Source organism: Panthera pardus, unplaced genomic scaffold (genome assembly GCF_024362965.1).
Source record: "Panthera pardus isolate Hobbes unplaced genomic scaffold, ASM2436296v1 HiC_scaffold_8, whole genome shotgun sequence".
Lineage (NCBI taxonomy): Eukaryota > Metazoa > Chordata > Mammalia > Carnivora > Felidae > Panthera > Panthera pardus.
In genome coordinates, this window is record NW_026527013.1 from 151743729 (window position 1) to 151765861 (window position 22133).

Here is a 22133-nt window from a genome sequence, read left to right on the forward strand (position 1 = left end):
GCAGAAAAAGGGGGGGTAAAAATAAAAGAAAAGAAAAGAAAGACTGAAGACAGAAAAGGAGAGAAGACAAAATAAGCCATTGAAATCAAAAAGGAAATGCATGAGTGAGATTTCTATCAGGACGCGCAGTAGGGGGGCAGAGGGGTGGGAGTGGGGGGGATAAAAACAAAGGGGCGAGATGTGCGGGGTGGTAAAAGCCTAAAACAACACAAAAGTCCCTCGGAGGGGTTCAAGGAGGGAGGAAGGAGTGGGGAGAAAATATGGTTGAAAGGAGCTGAAAAGCGGGAGCCACTGGGGGCCCGGGAATGGAGCCCCTCGCGTCCTTTCCTCTCCACCCTGGCCCTGTGGGATTGCTCTCTGTCTTCCTCTTCCATTCTCTCTGCAACCCTCCAAATGCCCAAATTCCAGTTTTTCAGAAAGGAAAACAGCAGGTTGTGTATTTGAGAGAAAAAGTCCCAAAGAAGAAGGAGGACAGAAAACAATTCCAGCCTCCTGTGGCTTTTCAGAACTCACCACACATCTCCTGCCCCTAGCCCCACAGCCCGGTTTCCAGAGAACACTTAGGACAGAAATGTGTTGTTTACTGTGGTGTCTGGGGGAACGGCTAAACTCTCACGACTCCTGCTCAGGGGGCGCCCTCCCGACTGTGGACCCCACTGCTCACCACAATAACCAGCGAAGAGGTGGGCAAAGCAGAGGGGAGAGGGGCTCCCACCTGAGCAAGGATGCAGGACAGAAAACCAGCCAGTATGCTCTCAAGCAACTTGCAAAGTGCCTACCGATTTCTCCAGAGCCCTGTCATTAGCACATCTTTACAGTCAGGTCTTCGAACGGGTTTTAGGATTTATGGCATATGAAGTCACAGGAAAGACTTAAACCAAATTAAAAAAAAAAAAAAAAGAAAAGAAAAAACTAAAACTTCAAAAGATCTGGAGCATTCGAGAGATGAGGAGGAATGTCCCTCTCCAACTCTGGTGCAGTGTAAAATTTCCACTTTTTTCCCCATTTACATGAATTCATACTGATCAGACCTGTCTGCCACAAAACTGATGCTAGCTTATAAACATAATGCCACAGTCTGATACACATCCTGAACCCCAGCTCACTAAATTCTCTTAGAAAAGGCTATTTTCCTTGTCAGACCAAGGGGATTCTAGAGCCACCATCATATTAAATTAGGAGAGACTATTTCACTGAACAGAGATCACATTAAGGTAATGGGTACAGAGAAGAGAAAGGGTCATGTTTCCCGTGTGCTTGTCCTTGACTTCAAGAACACTATAATTTACAGAGGTTTCTATAACTTAAAAGAGATGCGTTTTTCAAAATGCACAGGCTAATGAAATTATATCAGCACCTAAAGATACTAAAACGAACAGCAACAATAAAGACAGTTGAGCTGAAGCGCTTAGCTCTTAAGAACCTGCTGGATTAGACTGGCTATGCCAAAAGATTTCGCATGTGTATTCCTGAATAAAGAGAAATAATGAGATCAGTGTTAGGGAGATGGAATTGATGAGGCCTATCAGGTTGGCTAGTACTAATTTCAATAAAAATCAACTGCAATTTAGTTCCTATTATTTGGCTATGGTACTAAAAGGTTAAAAATCACCATCCTTCAAAATTGCAGTGATTCTGGGACTAGAGAGCATAATGAGACTTTATTTCCCAACAGAAAGATGGATTGTGCTTCGTATCTCCAGTCTCACTCTCAGGTATGTACCGGCCAATGAGAGATCCTGGTGAGGCGGGGAGGGTATCAGATGCCTCCCGTGACCTTGGGAATGGCTTGCCCATGAGGCAAGTAGAGATGTTTGGAATCTCAAGGGTTTTTTTCCCTCATTATCATAGTTATTAAACATATTATTAAAATCGAACCAAAAAAAATTCTGGAAAAATAAACACCCCCTCCCCCAAAATTATGTTAATTTTGCTTTGTGTCCTTCCATTTTGACAGAGAGAGCTGTATTGTGTGACTCACGCTTTGCAAGAGGTGCTGGGGGTGGAAGAGACACAAGTTGAGTACTGGGGCGTCAGGCTTTGGTTACAGCACGAAGAGACTAACGAAAGTACCAGCTTGATTTCACACCAGGCAAAGTAGGCGTGCACCAGTCCACAGCAAGCTTTTAGAGGCCCTCTTATTTAAGGCAGTGGAAAAAGTGGGGGAGTGAAAATTCATGGGTCTAGACCAATATCATCTCATGCCCCTGGGGACATGCAACGGAGGAGAGGGGTTTTGTTTTTGTTTTTGGTATAAGTATGTCCCAAATATTACATGGGTCATGCTTATGCTAAAAAGAGGGGAAACTGTTGTTAAAGAACTTGCAAATTCAAAGAATTATTGTTGCTAGTCAACCTTAGGACTGAGAACCAAAGGAACATATAAAAGCAGAGGCCCAGGGGATTCTGGGTGACACAGTAGTTCAGGACACTGAGAAGGTAGGCTCACCATTTTCAACTGAAGAAGATAGAGTTAGGGAGGTGGTAGGTTAAATCTGGCCACAAATTATTTGCAGCTCCTCTCACAGAGCAGTGGGGGCCATTTCCCCCCTCCATGAGTCAGGGCCAGCCCTGTGACCGTTTTAGCGGACAGAATACTATAGAGATGATGCAGAACTTTCCAGTCTGCCCACAGGACGTCTGGAAGCTTCCATCTTCCTGGAGCCCTAGGACTGTCATGGCATGAAGAAGCCTGGGATAAAAGGATAGATATAGAGAAAGGCTCCAGGTGTCCCGGGCATCCCAGCCATCTCATGTTGGGGAGTCCCTCTTCAATACAGACTCAGTCACAAGTGCTGTTCCCTGCAGCCTCTTGAGTGAGACCAAGTGAGATACCAACAGGTAACTGATAGAGGGTTCCAGAACCCGTGGCGGGGGCGAGGGGGACGTGGAGATGGAATTCTAGCTCTTCAGGAGAGGTAGAGGAAGAGAGAGAGACAGAGACCCTAAATTGCGTTAGCATTCAAACAGATGGCCAGTCTCACACCTAACTCCAGAGAGGAGATGTGGGTATTGAACAGCTTAAGATATGTAAGCAAACATTCAATCCCATTGGGTAAAGGACAAATGAGTAAGAAAGGATTGAGAATGGTCAAGAAGACAGCAACCAGGAGCACCTTCACTTGAGCTAAAGACAAACTGACAGTATGTATATCTAAAGCACATCTGCATTTTGTGCAATAGAAACCCTGAGCTCTTTTCTATTAAGACAAAAATAATCACAGAAGCTCTGTGCTTCATTGCCCGTGGGGCTGGGTTCTAACATTTGCTTTTGCCTCTCACTAGCTTTGGGAGAAGTCACTACGGGGAAAAGAAAAACACCTATGATTTTGAGTGTGCGTGCGTGTGTGTGTGTGTGTGTGTGTGTGTGCGCGCATGTGTGAAGGAGGCAAGCAGAGATCATGCCGCCATTGCTTTGTAAGTCTTGCCCAAAGAGAAACGCTTTCATTGCAGGCGGTAGAATGGGCAGGGGGACAGGAGATGAAAAGACGCACACCGCAGACACAGTACCAAGAACACAGCCAACCACCTAGGCTTTCCAAAGTACACTGGCTTGGGACTGTCAGGCCTAGCGTGCAGGGGGCAAGAAATGCTCTAATAACCACCATCCGACTTCAAACACCTTTTCTTTTTCCTAAGCTATTCTTTCCACCATCACTCGGGCCAAGGTTTCAAGTAAACTCTTCATGGTGAGGAGGAACTGAGGACAAAACAAGGTGTGTCAAATGTAACTGACAATCGATGTGTCACATCCCGACATAGGATATGTTTAGTAGAAGCATCTGAAATATGAGAAGTGTGTGACAAATGGCAGCTGTGTTATCTACCTGTGGCTTTACAATAGGACTTAAACCATCTATATAGAACTGTTTTCAATTTCATTCTGTATATGATTATATTTTTTTGCCAGAAATTGCCTGGAACTAGTGACTGTATCGTGCGTGTGCATGTGTGTGTGTGTGTGTGTGTGTGTGTGTGTGTGTCCACTGGTCAATAACAGGTAGTTCCTGTTAGGCACTCCACAAACATCTGTGGAATGACTGAAAGGAGTAAGACGTGTGTTGAACTGAATAAAAGAGGAGTAAAAAGTAATGTGCAAATGTGCATGTCTACTAATATGCTTACTATTTATGGCCTGAATTTGGATGCCACAGGGTCACTGCCGGGGCTCACAGAAAATCTTCCAAGGTCTCTGTGTACCTATACCTAGCAGAGCTAGAGGCTACTCCACTCCTGCTTCCTCAAAAACACCCAAGCCAAGCAGATTTTTTCCCCTTTACTCCTGTTCTTTATTCCTAGACACACTATAAACATGGGAAGCTGAAAGTAATGGTCAAGATTTGGTGTCCGTTCATGTGTTTATGCCTTTAAAGGGCCATTAGGGGAAGATGCTAATGTTCATGCTACATGTCGAAATCACCTAATCACAGAAGACACACGAGTACCAGATGTTTTCAAAGAGAATGAAATGTGGCTTAATTTGATAGATGAATGAGATTCAAACTGGAAAAAGAGAGCAAGAGAAAGAGAGAGAGAGAGGGAGGGAGAGAGAGAAGCCAGGAAGCTGGGGAAAAAAACAACAACACATGCTTATCATGCTATCCCCACGAATTTGGTACCTCGTCCCAACCAGTCAACTTAACGCTCTTCACAAAACAATACAGCATATTACATCAGGTGGCATTTGATTTTGTCTTTTATTTTTTACTTAGCTCAAAAATATCCTGCAAAGACCTTGATATGAAAATTATTTCTATGAAATGTTTGATTATGGTGACCGACATATGTCAGTGGTCTGCAATTCTGTCTGCCTCCAATAAGCAGGGGGAGTGAGCTAAAATTTGGAGAGCATCTCTACCATTCTGAACATAGCCTGGAAGAAAGTCGATTTAGAAAATTCAATTATTGCATGGAGAAGTGATCCTTGGTTCACTGTACCTACTCACCGTGGTCAAGGATATATTTCACAATCTCCCCATTGCCGGTTTTAGCTGCATGGTGAAGGAGTGAACAGTGGTCTGGTCCCTGAATTAGCAGACTCCCTCCATTTTTATAGCTTTCTATTAGCTGCAAAAGAGACATAGGAAAAGAAGCTCAGGCAGGGTCCGGAACAAGGAAAACAGTTAACCGGTGATAAAAAGAAGAGTGATGGAGCAAACCACAAACGTTTCTAGCCGCAGAGGACACAGAAAAGTCAAAGGGAGGAAGTAACATTCCCGGTCTGTGTTATCACTCAAATAGATGGCCAGCATCTCACCTGACTCGGGAGAGGGTCTGTGGGCACTGAACAGCCCAAGGAAACTGAAACATGCTGAGTTACTTATTTCTTTTCTGCTTTATGTCTCTTTCTTTTCTGGGCACTGCTCTCTGTCCCAAGGGAGTGAAGGGCAGCAAAGAGAATAAACGTTTTCCTCTGTTGGCTGAGCTCTCTCCTGAGTGAAAGGATAATTAAGGCTGCAGACAGGAATAGCTTGGTGTCCCGTAGCTAAGCGCCTTTCCTCGCCCCCAGTTTTTCTTCAACCTCTAATGAACCCAGCTACCAAATCCAGAAGCTGCTTCCCATTTTCCTGCGGGAGGTCACAGCACACGTGCACGTAGCAGACACGGGCACACATCTGCACGGCCTCACTTCTTCACCCTGATCTGCCGTCCAGCCTCTCGCCTTCTGTTAACCAACCAACCCATACTCAAGAAGGCTAGAGATGACCCACAGGGTGAGAACCAAAAGGATTCAGGGAATGTAGTAGTAGACACCTAAAACACCTGTGAGAACAGACTAGAAAAAACCCCACAGATTTTGTAGCCTGGGAATAATGTGGTGAAGTGAGGATATGGTCTAATTTCATGAAATACTGAACATTATAGAAAGGGTAAGTGGGTTTCTGTTCTCCAAACTGCAGTACAGCAGGACACAGAGTCTTTCTGCAGCTTATAAAGGGTAGTTTTAGGGAAAATAAGAATAAAATAATCCAGAAGGTACCAAGCAAAAGGAATGTAACTATCACCAAGAAAGAATTAGATGGCAGTGTGTGTATATATATATATATATATATATATATATATATATATATAAATAATCAAACATCTCATAAGGTCAAAGAGGCAACTCATAATTCATGATTTCAGTCAAATCCAACCATGGAACTGCCATGTGCCAGATTCCAGGGAAACAAGTATAAACAGGACTCAGTCACTGGCCTCAAGACCTCGCAGTCCATGGGGGAGACCGATGTGCAAAGACAGACACAGGAATGGAGAACAACATGAGGAGGTTATTAACGGGTAAAGAAGAGTCACAGAAGACTTTCCAGAAAATAGATAAAAAAGGAATAGTTGAATGGATGTAAAGAACATACGGGGACTTTTATCTCTAAAGTACAAGGCTACAGAACAGCAAGAGGTAGCTAATGGTTTTCCACAAAGAATCTAAACATGTCCAGTACTGCTCGACGATAGTCTTAAAATGATACTCCCTTTCTTTGTAGGCAGAGGCACAAAGGATTCAGGCTCAACAGAGAAGCACAGACCCATCCATCAGCTGCCTTGATTGTGCCTTTCTGTAGTGTTTTTGACACTGTGGCCCTTCAGTTAGTCCATGGGTATCTTATGCCGCTGAGTTACACAGCAACCACGCCCAACAGCCTTCACACCGACTCCTGGGTTCTTCTGTTCTCTGCTATTTGGCGTGCACTTTCTCTCTTACATACACACAGTTTAATAGTTAACGTGTACTGTGCTTTCTGCATGGAATAGAGACATAGAAGAAGATGGGGAAGAAGAAAGAAAAGGGGAAGAAAAATACTTGGGAGGGAAAGAATGTAAAAGAATGAGAAAGAAACACCCTAAGTCATTATATTTCATCTCCCAATAAATAAGGTTAAGTAACTTCTCAGGCACTTAGGAAATGATTATAACAGAGAAGGTAATAAGACAATCCACTGAATATAGTAATTTCCCATATTTCAAATAGTTCTCTATTAAGTATGAAAAAAATGTGGCTATATACCCAGGGACCTGGAAACTATGTTGCCTAGGCTAAAAGCAGAGGAAAAATCAAAAAGGATTTCAAATTTAGTAGTTTTGCAAATAATTTGTGGCTTAGAAGCTCTTTAAGAGCAGGAATCACATCTTACTGCCCAAAGCATCTCGCATAAGGCTTTGCAGGGAGTATAGGATAATATTGGTTTAATCCACTGCAGGGCAACAGCATCAAACTCCTAGGTTCACCACTTGGAGAGCACTTTTCTCTTGTGGGTGACAATGGCTGGTAACATTATGACCCAGACAGTGGCACAGGCACCACTTCCAGGATTATGTGCCTAAGACGGCAGTTTATCAGGATGCTTGGGACCTTCTGACTGTTTGTTTCCTATTAGTAACCTCTTCATACTGTTGCACAGGGGGTTCTCAGTTTATATGCATTCAATAGATGCACTTCAGAAGAAGTTGCACACAAGGTCAGTGCTTCTCAGCTTTCTTTTAAGGCTTTTGGTTTCTCAATCTGCAATGGCACCCTTCTCCACAGGCTGGCGGGTAGAGCCTCTGTCTCCCGCAGGTGCCAATATTACAGAGCAGATCAAGCCAGTGTGGGTTACAGAGGGATATGCAGGTCGTCCTAAGTCCCAATGCCTGAAAATGACATGAAACTAAATATAACTTTTAGAATACTTATAGACTGTACACACTTTATAACAATATTTGCATCTCCACTATGTTTATTAAAAAGACACAGACTAACACTACTAGCTGGCATTTCAGAGCCGCTTCTATGTAATAAAAACAGTCTTAAGAGCTTTACGTGTATCGTTACGTTCAATTCTTATGACAAAGGATAGAGGCAACATTATTCAGTTTTACAGATGAAGAAACTGAGGCACAGAGAGAATTAAATACAGTCACACATACAATGAATGGCAGAGCCAAGATTTGAACGCGGGCAGTCTGACTCCCGAATCTGTATTCACTCCAGAGGCAGCAGTGACTACTTCCTTCCCTCCGAACTAAGAAAATATACGCAGAAATGAAAATGTTCAAAGGAGATCAGACCAAGCATCTTCTTTTGGTTAATTGTGATCCCTGAAGGACAAAACTATAATAATGTTAGAAGCTGGAGGCTCTGGCCCGGAGAGTGTATTTCTGGCTATTATCCATATAATGCATTCATTTCAAGACCTGTCTAAAAAGAAACCTTAAAACTCCAAATATCAGCTCCTAGATAGCGGGAATTTGGGGCACTGTGAGCATTGCATCCTGGGAACATGCAGTCCATGTTATGAGTGGAGGCAACCAGCGCAGTACCCCTGCACACATCCTTTGCTGTTAGGAAATGTGGAGATGCTATGAAGACTCCTCTGGCCCTCTCTGTCCATTTCCCCAAAGAACATCCTTCCCCTTTCGAGTCGGCTAGCACAGCAGAGGGATGGATGATAGATGACATACGAGAGATCATGAAAATGCGGTGAGAAATGAGGTTAAAGTTGTTAAAGAATCACCAAAAATTTTGGTAGGAAGATAGCTTACCTTCATAAGATCACCAGCTATTACTGCCTGTAAAATTGCTGTGAAAGACAAAAGAGAGATGTCCCATTAGTAGAAGACCCTCTCATCAAAATACCACAAAGGGCTGGATCTATATTTTGCCAAAATAGTCTACATTTGGGGTAGGAATCAGGGAAAGAGAAGCATGCCAAGAATCTTGCATCAGGCTAAAGCCTTCTCTTCACCCCTTCCCTGCCCAGACACCCATTCTGTCCAACATTCTAGAGTCTACCTCAACACCCCCTCATCAAATTTGGAGTCACAGAGATTAGGTTCAGTTCTCAGCTCTTTCACAAGCTGTGGAACAATGGGTAGATCATGGAACCCCTCTGAATCCAGTTTCCACATAAACATCAAGTTTAAATCTTACAGAATTACTGAAATGATTAAACCCTATGAATGTTCTCAACTCATCTACTGAGGCAGGCTAGATGCCTAACCATGATTTTTTTGCTCCTTTCTTTCCAGTTCCTTCTACTGTATCCTCTTGGAGTTCCAAAAATTACTAGTAATTTTGTTATGTAATGAGAAACAACTATCCACTTCTATGGAAATAAAGAAGACTAAAGGTAGTAGAGAGGGGACGTGTATACTTGAATTCTATTCCGAGGAAAATGATCATGTGGTCAGCATCTCATCCACTGGCAACTCAAATGGAAAGAACTCTGAGAGTCTTAGGAAACCTAAACTAATTATAAAAATATGTAGCTTTAGGGGCAAAACTAGAAGTGCATGTACATACAGGTTATGTGGGAGACAAAAGGGGAATGAGAAGAGAAAACTGATTAACAAGGGCAAGAAGATGTGAGCATCTAATGACAGCAATGATTCCCCAAGGGAACATTTGTCTTAGGTTGGAAATGGTCCCTTTAGAAAAATAAATACCTAGATTCTAAAACTACTCAAAAAAAAAAAAAGATTATTTTAAGGCATGAATGGCATAGAATTTTAGAAGAGAGTAACTTAAATTTTAAATTTCTCAGAGTGGCATTTTATTCTCATTTACTCTCATATAGAGTTAGCCAAAAATGCTGTGTTGTGCATCCAAATGCACAGAGCCCTGGAGCAGCACTGACAAGGCCCTCCAGGTTTTCATACTGAGTACTTACCAGTCCTGAGTGATTGGATGCACCACAGGCAGGTTAAACCCATTCACTGGCCCAGGGCTGAAGGCCCTGCCCTTGACCACAGCAGAAACCATGAAAACCCATGGAAATAAGGAGGGCCACTTGAGCACTCGAGGAGGACACAGACAGAAAGACAGACATAAAAAGGAGGAGAATGGGAAAGAGGAAAGAATGTTTCCCTTTCCATAATGAGCTGCAAGCCTCTCCCTAGGGTTCCTAGCACAATGCTCTGTACGGTATTGATGTGCAACGATTAGTTGCAGAACTGACTGAAGGCAGAAAGAGAAAAGGAGCCAGATGGGAGAGAGATAGAAACAGAAAGGAAATTAATGTCAGAAGAATCCAAAGAAAACACATGCCTCACTCTTCTTGCTATAGATGAGGACACTGGAGTTCAGAGTAAAGTGACTGTCTCGGGGCACAGAGCCAGTAGTGGCCCAATCGCGGCCATAATGCAGGTCAGTGTCCAGTCCAGTCCTCTGTCCAGTGCCCTCTGGGAGCTCCCCAGGCAGAGCTCCCCCAGGCTCTGTGACGCCTGGAGAAAAGGAAAGAAAGTAGTCTTTATAGGTTATCAAGCCTTTATAGTGTTGCAAAAGGGGACTGGATTAGAGTGTAATTCTAAACTTAACTTAGGAGACATGTAAGCTTAACAAGTCAATGATTGTGAACCAATTTTCTTTTTTGTAAAATAAAAGTAATAGCTGCTCATCTGTCTATAGTAAGGATAAAACAAACAAACAAAAAAGCAAAAGCTTTATAAGTAGATATGTCAACAGAAGGGGTCATTTTCAGTACTTTTGCGACTGTACTTAAGTATCTGAAGACATATGGATAGACACTGCGGAAAGAGCCTAGAAAGGAAGGGTGAAATTGGTATGGGAAGTCGAGGAGACATATCTTGTGAATACAGCACCTATGAGAGGAGAGGCATGGATGAAGGAGTCAGTGGGTACTGCTTAACCCTACGATGTAAACCCTATATCAGAGGACAGGGAGGGAGAAGCAGGAGAAAATATTAGCCAATCACAAGTCTGCAAGAACAAATCAGTTCAGATCTTTATACTATAGGATGTTCTCCTGACTGAAGTAGAATATCCATATTAGGATAGGAATAAGGTTAGGGCAATTGCCTGAGTCCGGGGGCAGTTAATGCAGGGCTTGAAATAACACAGAGCTTCAAAAACAGTTATAGAGCCTATTCTTTTCAAGATTTTAAAACATTTCCCAGAAATCCAAAGAAAAAGAAAAGAGAAATAGAGAAAAGAAGAAAAATGAATTCATTAATTTAAAGCACTTGTGTAATAACATTTGGGGCATACAAGCAATAAGTCAAGACAATAAAGAAATTCCCCAGGACAAAGTCTATTTAAGGAGAACCAGGAAGGGAAGAAAGGAAAAGGGAAGAAAGGGAAGATGGAAAGAAAGAAAAGAGAGAAAAATATTAGAAGCTGGGGGAAAACTTACTGGCTAGCTGTAGAGTTCAAAGATTTCTTGGAGGAGGTGAAGTTTAAGCCAACTCTTCATGGTAAGCAGAATTAATGAGCAAAGAGGATTTGGAAGATCCTGAACAAAGACATGGAAGTTAAGTTGAGATGTCTAAGGGAAGCTGCAAAACGCTGTATATTATCCTCCCTGAGGTGAGGAGTGGTCTCAGATAAGATGCTTCAGAGACCAAAGGATCCCCCCCGCCACAGTGAGCACCTCTTCTGTCAAGATAAGGCACTTGGGGTTTATCCTGCAGGTGATGAGAAACTATTGCAGAGTTCAAAGTAAACCAGGAAAGCATATAAATGTCAACCATGCCAGTTTGATCTTACCCTTCCCCTCCTGGAAACAGAGTTATGACCTGCTCTCTGCTCATTTTCTACAGATTGCCCACATTACAGCCTCTTTAAATGCCTACCCCAGACTCATTCAGAAGCACTGCTATGTTTGTTGGTTTCCAGCAGCTTCCTGGTTTAAAGTCCCCATGAACAGGTAGAGAATCATGTAAGAGAATCATAACCACAAATAATTTCCAATTGTACTGGAGATGGAAAGCGTGGATATTTATTTTTAAGTCAAGCAATACACACAAGGGTAGCTATTATGCAAACATTATTAGGCTCAAGGCTCACTTCTCTCTCCTGATTAATGTCCTTCCCCATGACCACTACTGTTTAAGATTTCTTCTGCATACAGAGAGCTTGCATCTATTAGTATTCAACTCCAGACTGTACCTTCTGAAAGATCAAGCTTAAAAAAACAAATAATGAGTTGTTATGATTATTGTATTGTTCTTTATTATTTCTCAGTCCCTAAGCTTGCCTTCCTGCCTTTTCCAAAACTCTCCCCAACTGGGGAAATCATGCTCCCAAATGCAAAGAAGGGAAGTCAAATTTCTAGGGGGAGGTAAAGGTTATTGAGTGGATGGATAGTAAGTTTTCTGGACAATCAAATCACATAAACTTACACAGTTAGACAGGAGAGTAAGGGAGTAGAGAACTGAGAAGTTTGTCGTTTTTAGAGCTTAGAAACGGAATCATTAATTTATGTGAAGTGGTTGCTTTTCCCTTCAGTGCTACCCCTTCCAGTAAACTGCTATCCAGTAAGCATCATAAGACAGAAAACTGGAACTGACAAGTCAGAATTGCAAGGAAGGAATCCCCGTCTTCCTTCTCAGTCTTGGGTCTCAATTCCCAAGGGTCTGGATATCCTCAGAAATCTGCACATGGAAGGAACAATGCTATCCACTGGAATCAGGAGAGGGAGAAAACAATCCCTGGGGTCACTGGCTGGCCACCTTCCCTGCAGAGCCACACCCTGTTTGAGGTTCTGGGGATACCACTGCACAAGGCAAACTCCACCCCTTGCCAGAAACTGATGTTTTGGCAAGAAGTCCAAATTAGGAAGGCATATATGGGAACTGATTCAGGATGCCTGAATTTAAGCCCTGTGAGCATGATTAACTAGCTGTAAACTTTACCAAACTTCAGTTTTCTCATTAGAAAAACGAAATAAAATCAGTTCTTTTTGAGACTCTGCAAATAAGCTCAAGGAACAGAGGATCTGACTGTTACGATCTTCTTTGTAGAACACCATGGAATACTGAATGTTTTTGACCTCATTATACAGAAAAAGAACCGTTTCTCACCTATGAAAGGAAAAGGTAAGATTACAGAAGGCCAATTACAGCTGTAGAGTTTGGCATATGACTACTTCCAAAGGGATAGTTTAAGGTTGTGGTTTTTGCTATGCCAACAAAAATATTTAATAAAAAGCATGCAGGACTTGGCAAAGCCTTGTGCATGTAGTTCTCAATAAATCAAATAACTACATCATATAGTTTCAACTCTGAACACTTATGTCTATTTAAAAACTTTAATCTTTCGTGTTATTTCTCAGTTCTTAAATTAATATTCTATTACAAGACAGTTTGTCACCTACTAATGATAGCAGTCACTTAAATCTGTTTTTAAAAAACTGTTGAAGAAAAAAATTAAAAGTACAAACAACAGATGTTGAACAAAGAGTAGCTTGTCCTCGGGTTGGGAGAGAAACCAGTTGATGCACTGAAAGTATAAACATATATAAGGCTTTGCCAACTTCTGCACACTTTTTACTCCTCAATATTTCATCTGCAATGCAAGTAGCATATCCTAGAACTATTCCTTCAGAAATGGACATATTCTACATTCCAGGGCTATTTCTGACCCCACCCTAACCCTCTCATTTCACAGATGAGAAAACTGGGGCTTGAGAGGTAACCACACTTTTCCAAGGTCACACAGATAGCTAGCAATCCAGCTGACAAAGGGACTCATTTTTTTGTTTCTTTTATATTTTCTTTAACATTATTGTGTATGATCCATGTTAGAATTCCTTCCACCATGCTGTTACCCCTTTAACCTGGAGCAAGGTGGGAAAAAATAGAAACAACCTCCAATAAAAGTTTCATGAATGCATCACATGGAAAATGAAGTCAATTTATGGCTTTAAGGTCCAACTCTTCTTATGCCGAGGGAGACCCTGAGCGCACCCATGGCAGATGTTGCATTCACCATTCTGTTGACCGGAAGACGATGGGCATCTGCCTACTTCTCCTTTATTCAAAGTGACCTACTGCTTAGCCACCAGAGCGGTTGCACTGTCAGCTGCCCAAGAGTCTATTTCTTTGAGATATATATTTCTGCAGAGCTTTTCCCATATTTTCCTTATCAGAAGCATTCTGTCCAATTTTTCTACTTTGTAAGCAGTCAGTCATGGTACATGAGTAACAAACTGTGAAGGCTTAGCTCCCCAAAATGGAACTTAGCATAATCATCAAATACAGCAAAGGTAGCTAACACTTATTTAATGGTATGGATAACTACTGGGAATTATAGTAATTAGGCATAAGTGAGAAGCAGCTCATGAGAATGACTCTAATTAGTATTATTTTACATAGTCATACTGAACAAGATGAAGTGAGAGAAAGGAGGAATTAGATGTTGCAAAAGACCTCTGCATTTTAATATAAGCCTAGAGGAGGTTTTGACAATTGATAATCAGCTATGTGCCAAGTCATTTGTTAATAGCTAAAATACAGAGGGTTTTTAATATCCTGGAACAAATCCAAGATTATTCTTAGAATGATACACAAATCTGGGATCAGGTGTTACTGTACATCAAACCATCCCAAAACATAGTGGCTTCAAAAAGAACAATTATTTGTTTTGTTCAAAAATCTGCAATTTGGATCGGGGTCAGCTGAAAGTTTGTCTCCTCTCCACCTGACATCAGGTGGGGCAGCTCCATGGAAACCTCAAAGATCTACTTTCAAGACGACTACATAGTACTGATAACTGGGTGCTGGTTTCAGCTGGGAGTTTTAGTTCCTCGTGCATGACATTCTGTGAGCCGTTTGAACTTCCTTCTGAAATGGTGACTGGGTTTCAAAAGCAACCACCCCAAGAAAGCCTAGTGGAAGTCACCTTGTCTTGGAAATCACATGGAGTCACTTCTGCTGCTACAGTCCTAAGTTGGTCCATATTCAAGAAAACACAGACCCCACATCTCAATGAAAAGAATGTCAAAGTCATATTGCAAGAAGAATGTGTGGGATGGGAGATCATGCTGTGGCTGTTTTTGGAAAATCCAGTCTGTCCCATCATACACTTGCACTGTGACATACTTTGAGTAAGAGGGTTGATGGTGACTTTTAGTCAGCATTGGGAAATGGCCACGAACAACAGTTTTCTTACCGGAGTCACCCATGGGAATGTATTTTGCATACAGTGTCACTGAAAAATACAAAAGGTTGACAACTGCTTATCTGAAGGGTCAGCTTTTAGGAGTGGGAGGAAGAAAGGCAAGTAGAAGATGATGCAGACAACAGATGTTTGTTGAGTTGAATTAAGAATTCCATCTAAGGTAGACTTTACCCTGAACTTCTCTTTAATAATCAGATGTAAGAAAAAACACTGTGCCTCCTCCTCTTTCTCCTCCAGCCAAGCAAGCGATCACTCACCCAACTCTAGTCCCATGTCCTTCACACCCGATCTACCATCATCTCCCCCACTGCCGAGAAATGGAGTGGAGGGCTCAGAGCACACACACTTCAGATATCTCCTCATCATTGGGATTCATCCATCAGCAGCATCTGAAGACCAATAAATGCTACAGTGGTCTAACATTCAACCACCACCGGTGCCAATGGCGCTCAGAGGGTGTAACCATAGATGGGAGACATAAATAAGTTTTGTTTCTCTCTAATGACAGAGTTAATCCTCAGATTGAATTAGTCCCTGCTAATTGAATGCATGAATGCATAGGGGTTCTTTCCATCTGCTGCAGCAATCTTTTTGAAGATACTATTGGCATGGAAGGAGTTTCCTGTTTGGAGAAAAAACAAACAGCCCCCTATCCAGTGTTCCCTCCTGGCAGAAAACTTCCACCTTGCTGCCAGAGGACCAGGACGTGCTCCCTTTAGAAGCAGTTCGTTCCATTTCTCTTATTTCTCCCCTGGAATTAGCTACAAACAGTGTGGGGACCAGATGTCTCTCCCAAACACCCCATTTGTTTACCTGTGGTTGCGAAATTGTTCTCTGGTTGTTTCACGTGTGAAAGCCCCATATCTGCACTTAAGCCACGAGCACAGGGACTGCATTTTAACTTTGCTCCTTTTTATTTTATCTATATTCTGTCTTTCAATAAAAACTATAGCACGAGAAATATATGAAGGCTTAATAAATACTCGGTTGATACTTGTGGTCTAGTGATTGAGCTATCATTCAATCTTCAAACCCTGAATCAAGGAAGACATTGTAAGGAGTGGAGGAAAACCCACTTTACTGGCTCCTGCTACACCTGGCAGTTGGTTTTGGAGCTGAAAATATTTTCATGTCTTTTTAGGCACCTAATCTAATCTAATCTCTTTAGGTATCTAGTGTTTATTAGATGCAGCGAAACAACACTGTAAGTATCTCAATAAATCATAAATATTTATCTTATGGGTCAAATTAGAGCCCTATACCAGGCAATAATTATTTCCTAGAACATCAGTGGTAAACCTTAGATCAATGTTAAGAGAAATTTCATGGGTGAATTTGCTTTGAGTCCTGGGTTAGAGAAGACAAGTTCATAGGTCTTCCTCAGTCTTCCACAACAAAGTAGGTTATGTGCCAACAGTCCCAGGGGGGATGAGAGAGGTTCCTGAAAATATCTTTCGAGAATCTATGCAACTCAAATTTAATGTTTTTTCTAGTGATAATATATTAATATTACCCTTTTTGGATGTAGTGGCCAACACTTTAAAAAACAGAGTACCAGCGTGCCTGGGTGGCTCAGTTGCTTAAGCACCCAACTCTTGATTTTGGCTCAGGTCCTGAACTCTCTCAGCCATGAGATGGGGCCCCACGTCAGTCTCTGGGCTGGCAGCACAGGACCTGCTTGGGATTCTCTCTCTCCCTCTCTCTGCTCCTTCCCACTCGTGCTCTCTCTCTCTCTCAAAAATAAATAAGCATTTAGAAAATATACAGTACCACTTTCTAAAGTCATATCTAACTGTTCCCTTAAATCTAGAAAATAGAAATTCCTTTTTAGTATTAATATTACAGAATCCCATCAACCATTTTTGTTCAATAAATATTAAGCTTCCACCAACACGGAAGGTTTTTCATACATACACAAAGGGTTTTAATCTGGTTACACCTTACTAAATTCATGAACCTCAAGTAATCATAGCATACAATAACACTGTTTCTCCTCCTTAACATTTGAATAAAGTAACAGATATTCAAGTTCTCAGTACATTCGGACTGTTTCTGTATTCTCCAGAAGTATTCCATCTCTAGAATGTCCAGAGAATTTGACTTAGAATGATGAACTTTATTTTTGCTTTCCCAGCATCTGGATGGTAAAGCTATCTTCCTAAGAGACTATGAGAAATGGAAGAACTAATAAATAAGGGTCTTGTTCGCCTCACAGGTGAGGGGAAGGTGCTAAGTAGAAGCAGCGTGGCCACTGGACTTGGCTCATAATGATTTTCCCCGAGGACCTCAGAGACAGCCTCAGAACCTTGGCTTCATCCCGCCTCTCAACTTGGGGCCCCCTTCCTCCTGTGATAGGTCTCCTTGAACTCATCTGATGTACTCTAGCCGTGTCCTTCAGGATCTCTAAAAGGAACTTAGGTTGAAAAGCTGCCTTCATATTTCATTCAGTGATAGCCGCAAGCAGATGCGATGTGGCCTGGAAGCAATGGATGGTTACTGGTTTTACCCAAACATCAAGACTGCGTCTGGGAAATGGTGTTTAAGGCCAGGATCCAAGTACAAATGAGTGTGCTCGGGAGCTCATAAAGATGATGGGTTTATGGGTCATCCGGTCATCGGGATGCTCAGTAAGTGCCTTGTCAACGCCTGCCAGGACACTGGCCACTCTGTATGATGAAGGCCTGTTGAACTAAGAATGGGTGTAGCCAAAACCCTCCTCACCGAAACACAAGTAACCAGGGAGGCGTTAACACAACAAAGGTCACTTTCAGGGACATAGATCAACAAATGCACATAAAGCAAATGTGTACAATTTTTTTTAAAAGATAGTTTCTAGCGCCTGCTCTCACTTGTAAATGCAGACAATTTGTACTTGTAACTAGGTTATAATAAAAGGCTAATTTTGAACCTTCCCCATATTGGCATAGGACAGATATTAATTGAAAACATAGAAAAATTAAGCATTTCATTTCAGAGAAGTGAAACATGAGTTTTAACTTTCACTTCGACATTGTGTTAAGTTGGCTAAGGCAGAATCACAGCTTAAAAGCAAGAATTCTAAAGAAAAAGGTTAGTGTCGAAGCTTGCCTGGAAGATACAAAATAGAATAGGTTTCAGTATATGAGCAAATCTTCAAGGATATCCACTCAAGAGCAGATTTTACTGTCCAGTTGCTATGAAGAGAAATCAAAACAAAACCTTCATTCTTCTTGGGAACTCGCATATTCTTAAGGAATTAAAGAGTATCTATAAAGTAACACATTTGTACTTACATATCCACATGTAGCCCCTGACTGCTAGGGAAAGAGAGTCGTGTATGGAACCATTTCCTAGCGAGGTTGTAAGAAATTGTCCAAAAAGGGAAGATCTGCATTGGCAGAAAATATGGGTGGGGAGTTTTCTGTGGAAAAGACCAGCTGGTGTAGAGGCATGGGGGGACAAGGAGTAGGGGGCTTCACTTGATAAAGTGGGATGTCTGAAACGGGGGTAGGGGGAAAGGAGTCAGGAAGGGAGTGAAAAGGGCATCCCAGGAGAACAGCTTCCAAGATGCAGAGAGTAATGTGAATCCAAAAACTTTTTTTTTTTAATGTCACGGAAAATCACTCACCAACTCCATTTTCAGAATACAACATGGGCCAAGACTATCACTCTCTCCCTCAAATATAAAAGGAGCTTAACTAGAAAGATCGCTGGGAAATCAGATGCCCAAGGAACATCTCTGGGTGAGCCAGGATTTCTGAGAATGAGAAGGAGCCCACAGAGTTAGCTGGGGAAGATATGGGGCCCAGTGAGGCACATGGTCAGAGGAACGGAACAAACAGCTACACAAAGAGTATGGTTTCAATGACTTTTTTGTGGTCTTATAAAACACCACCTCTAACTTTTTGGCAACGGCTGAAAAATTGCCTTTACTTGGTAGGGTGCAAGAGGGGATGGAAATGTCATGAGACTGAGCAAAACTGAGTCGATTTTGGCTGATTACAAATCCCCTTTTCAATAAGCACCAGGGGCGTTGCTTTGTCAGGAGAAAAGCTGGAAGCTGCATAATTAAATAGTAATGTATTTTGTTACCTTGTTAAAGAAAACTACCAGTGTGAAAGCTGCCTGCGGCATTTATGCACTGGTAAAGTTGATTTCCTTTCTTTTCAGAAGGCGAGTACCTGGTGAGGTGTGGAAATAAAGTGCCGTGTGTCATCACGAGCAGGAATGTTAACAGACTGGCACCCATCTGCAGGAATCCATATGCACGCCCCATGGAAAGCAGGACATCGGTGTCTCCTAAAGACCCTTCCCAAACCGAAGGTGACATTTTGGGTTTTTTCTCGTGTGATCTCATTGCCTAGTATTCTTGTCTGCCTCAGAGGCCTGAGTCCAGAGAACAGAAGAAGCCTCAGATATCAGCCACCTCAGCCTGCTCTCTGAAGAGACCGAGCCCGAAGGAAACGATCTGCCCAAGCTCCCCACCCAGTAGAGAGTGCAGCCAGGGCCAGGCCTGGTCTCCCCACTCTGAGAAAAGGCTCCTGCCCTTGCCCAATGCTACCACCCACGCTCAAGTGCAGGAGGGATACACTCTTTGCCCATTGAGTTGCAACTTGAAGGACATGTTTAGGGCCAGCAAATCTAGAAAATGACAGACTTGGATAGTATCTCAAGTCCATGCCACAAGCAGGAAATTGCAGGTCTACTTCTAGAAAGACCTATTCCCATTTTGGTTGTTTGATCACTTCTCTTGCCCTCCCCTGCACGTCTACTCTCCCGCTCTGTCCCTTTCTTGCAAGCAAACTCTGTGCTAGGCATCGAGCTAATATTATCTAATTTAATCCTCACTATACATGTACTAGATAGGTCCTGTCACTGTCAGCACCCCTGTTTAAGGATGAAAAACCGAGGTTTAGTGAGGTTAAGTCATTCGCTGGAGGCCACATGGCTAATACACAGCAACGCCAGGATGGGAAACACTGGTATGTAGGACGGGGCACTACACTGCCTCCCTTAGTCATCAGGTGGTAAAACAAGGTCCTCTCTTCCCATCTTCTCCCTGGTCAGCCAGGAATGCAGTTTTAGTGTCTGCACGCCCTATGCTTCTCTGGCTCTGATGAGGGATGCTACAGAAAGGAAGGTTGCAGCGGTAGGGAAGGGAGTGGGTAGTAATGAGCCACGGAGAGACCCCATGTGGAGTCATGCTGACGGAAGGACAGCTGCATGGGGATAAGAAAGTCGTACCCTGACATGCAGGGCACCCAAAGTGGACCCAGAAAATGAGGACTGATTCAGAAGTCTGGCAAAACAAGGCAGCATTTAGTTGACTTCATGATCTTGAAAACAAGCCGGACTGATGGCTATGTCCACAGCTCTATGCAGGACAGCACAGGCCTAAGGAGCTAGAGTAGACAGCCTGGGCAAACAGAAATTCACGCAGAAAAAAAATGCTTCCAACTGGAACATTCCAGTATGGAACATACCGTAAAATATCCAGGGCTAATCTTCCAGGGACCAACTGAAAAAGTGACAGTGTGTTCTAGTATTTTGCAACCAGTAATCATGGTAAGAGATGCTTAGGCCCAGACCGTCATTAAGGGAAACGAGTCACCAGCACCCATCTCATTATTTGCAGGAAGAAGTCATCAAAAGGAAAAATAAGCTTTAGGTAGAGCTTACTGGGGGACAGGCGTTCATTGGATATTGGGGTTTGTAGTCAAGTAGACGACAGACAAATGGAGTAACAATGATCTTCAAATAAGGACTATGGTAGCTATCAGTGTACCTGCCTGGTCCCTTGGAGACATGGGTGTTAATATAGCTCAGATCCTACCATTTCACACAGTAAAAAGCATAAATCAACCCAGTAAACTTTTAAAAAGTTAGCACAATTTGATTTTTCATTTCTGCTCTTACAGGTGATGACACAGAGGCCAAATCAGGCACTTTCCATTCCCTTTCACACACTTACCTGTAGGATAAGTGACGGATCTGCAGGAACGGAATCTGTGATGGCTTCATCTGCTGCCAGAGGAGCCGTGACACATGGTGACCTCTTCTGAACTGTCCACTTACCAGCCAACCAGGTTAGCCTTCTCCCTTCCTAACTCTCTCGTTACTTTCTTATTTATTTATTTTGAGAGAGAGAGAGTGGGTGAGGGGCAGAGAGAGAGAGAGAGAGAGAGAGAGAGAGAATCCCAAGCAGGCTCTTCCTCTCTGCTGTCAGCACAGAGCCCAATGGGGGGCTTGAACTCACCAACCGTGAGATCATGACCTGAGCCGAAATGAAGAGTCAGGCGTTTAAACGACCCAGCCACACAGGCGCCCCTCTTGTTACTTTCTTATTTGGCAATGTTTTAAATGCTTAACATATTCTCTGAGGCCAGAGAACGTCGAGCCAAGTTGTAAGTGAATCTCAGTAAAGAGCACCCTTCCCTTTCAACATACACTCAGCTATAACAGGGCTTCAAAAGATAATTAGATAATGATCCCCAACAAAGCATTCCAAAGAAACCAGAAGGATCAAAGGATGATATGGTTACAATCAATAGTGAGATTTCACAAAGGGGGTGGAGAGAAAAGAGCAGGGTCAGGACACATAGAAAGCGATATAACCTGATTTTGGAAAGCCCAGGGGTTTTTGTTTTGTTTTGTTTGCTTATTCTGTTTTATTTTGTTTTTTAATCAGCAGCGATGGTCTGTTTTCCTATGAAATGCGAAAGAAGGCTAGCCAAAGAAAAGCATGCTGTCATTTTTATTCCTTTCCTTTCACACAGTCCTTAGGGAGCACCCAGTGAGACCACCATAAAAGGCCATTTTTTCAGCACATTACCAACTGAATTTCTTTGGAAAAGGTCCAGGACTAACCTATCTTCCAGGACTAACAGGAACAATGTTAATGAGGCTACAACGGAATTCAAAGATGTGTATTGAAAGTTTCTGTTTGCCAACACCATATACTGCAGCAAATGTAACAATGAGACTTGTATAGAGAAAATCAATTCTGTGCCAGGGAACAGCATCGAACGGGGCAACATCTCTATTCACTGGGTTCATAGTCAAATAAGAAGGGCAACACCACCCATGGGGAAAAAATTTGGAATACACTCAAAAAAACAGTAAGTGAATAGGGAAGGAGAAATTGGGGGCATTTGAGTTGTCAGGAAAATTCATCATTGTTTGTCCTTAGAATCTATGCAGGTGGTTCCAACACGCAAGAATTAATGAGCACCAAGGAGGGACTTGAATGAAAGACAGT

General features: G+C 42.5%; 1 protein-coding gene across 12 annotated transcripts in view; it reads right to left on the bottom strand.

The window, feature by feature from the left end:
• DGKI (diacylglycerol kinase iota) overlaps positions 1-22133 on the bottom strand; it is a 449436-nt gene that overhangs the window by 16975 nt on the left and 410328 nt on the right. For all 12 annotated transcript variants that reach the window (XM_019452873.2, XM_019452870.2, XM_019452874.2 and 9 more), the window contains 2 exons: positions 8521-8558; positions 4947-5067 (listed from right to left, as the gene is read on the bottom strand). In XM_019452873.2, the coding sequence (XP_019308418.2) occupies positions 4947-5067; positions 8521-8558 (159 nt within the window). The remainder of the gene's footprint in view (positions 1-4946; positions 5068-8520; positions 8559-22133) is intronic.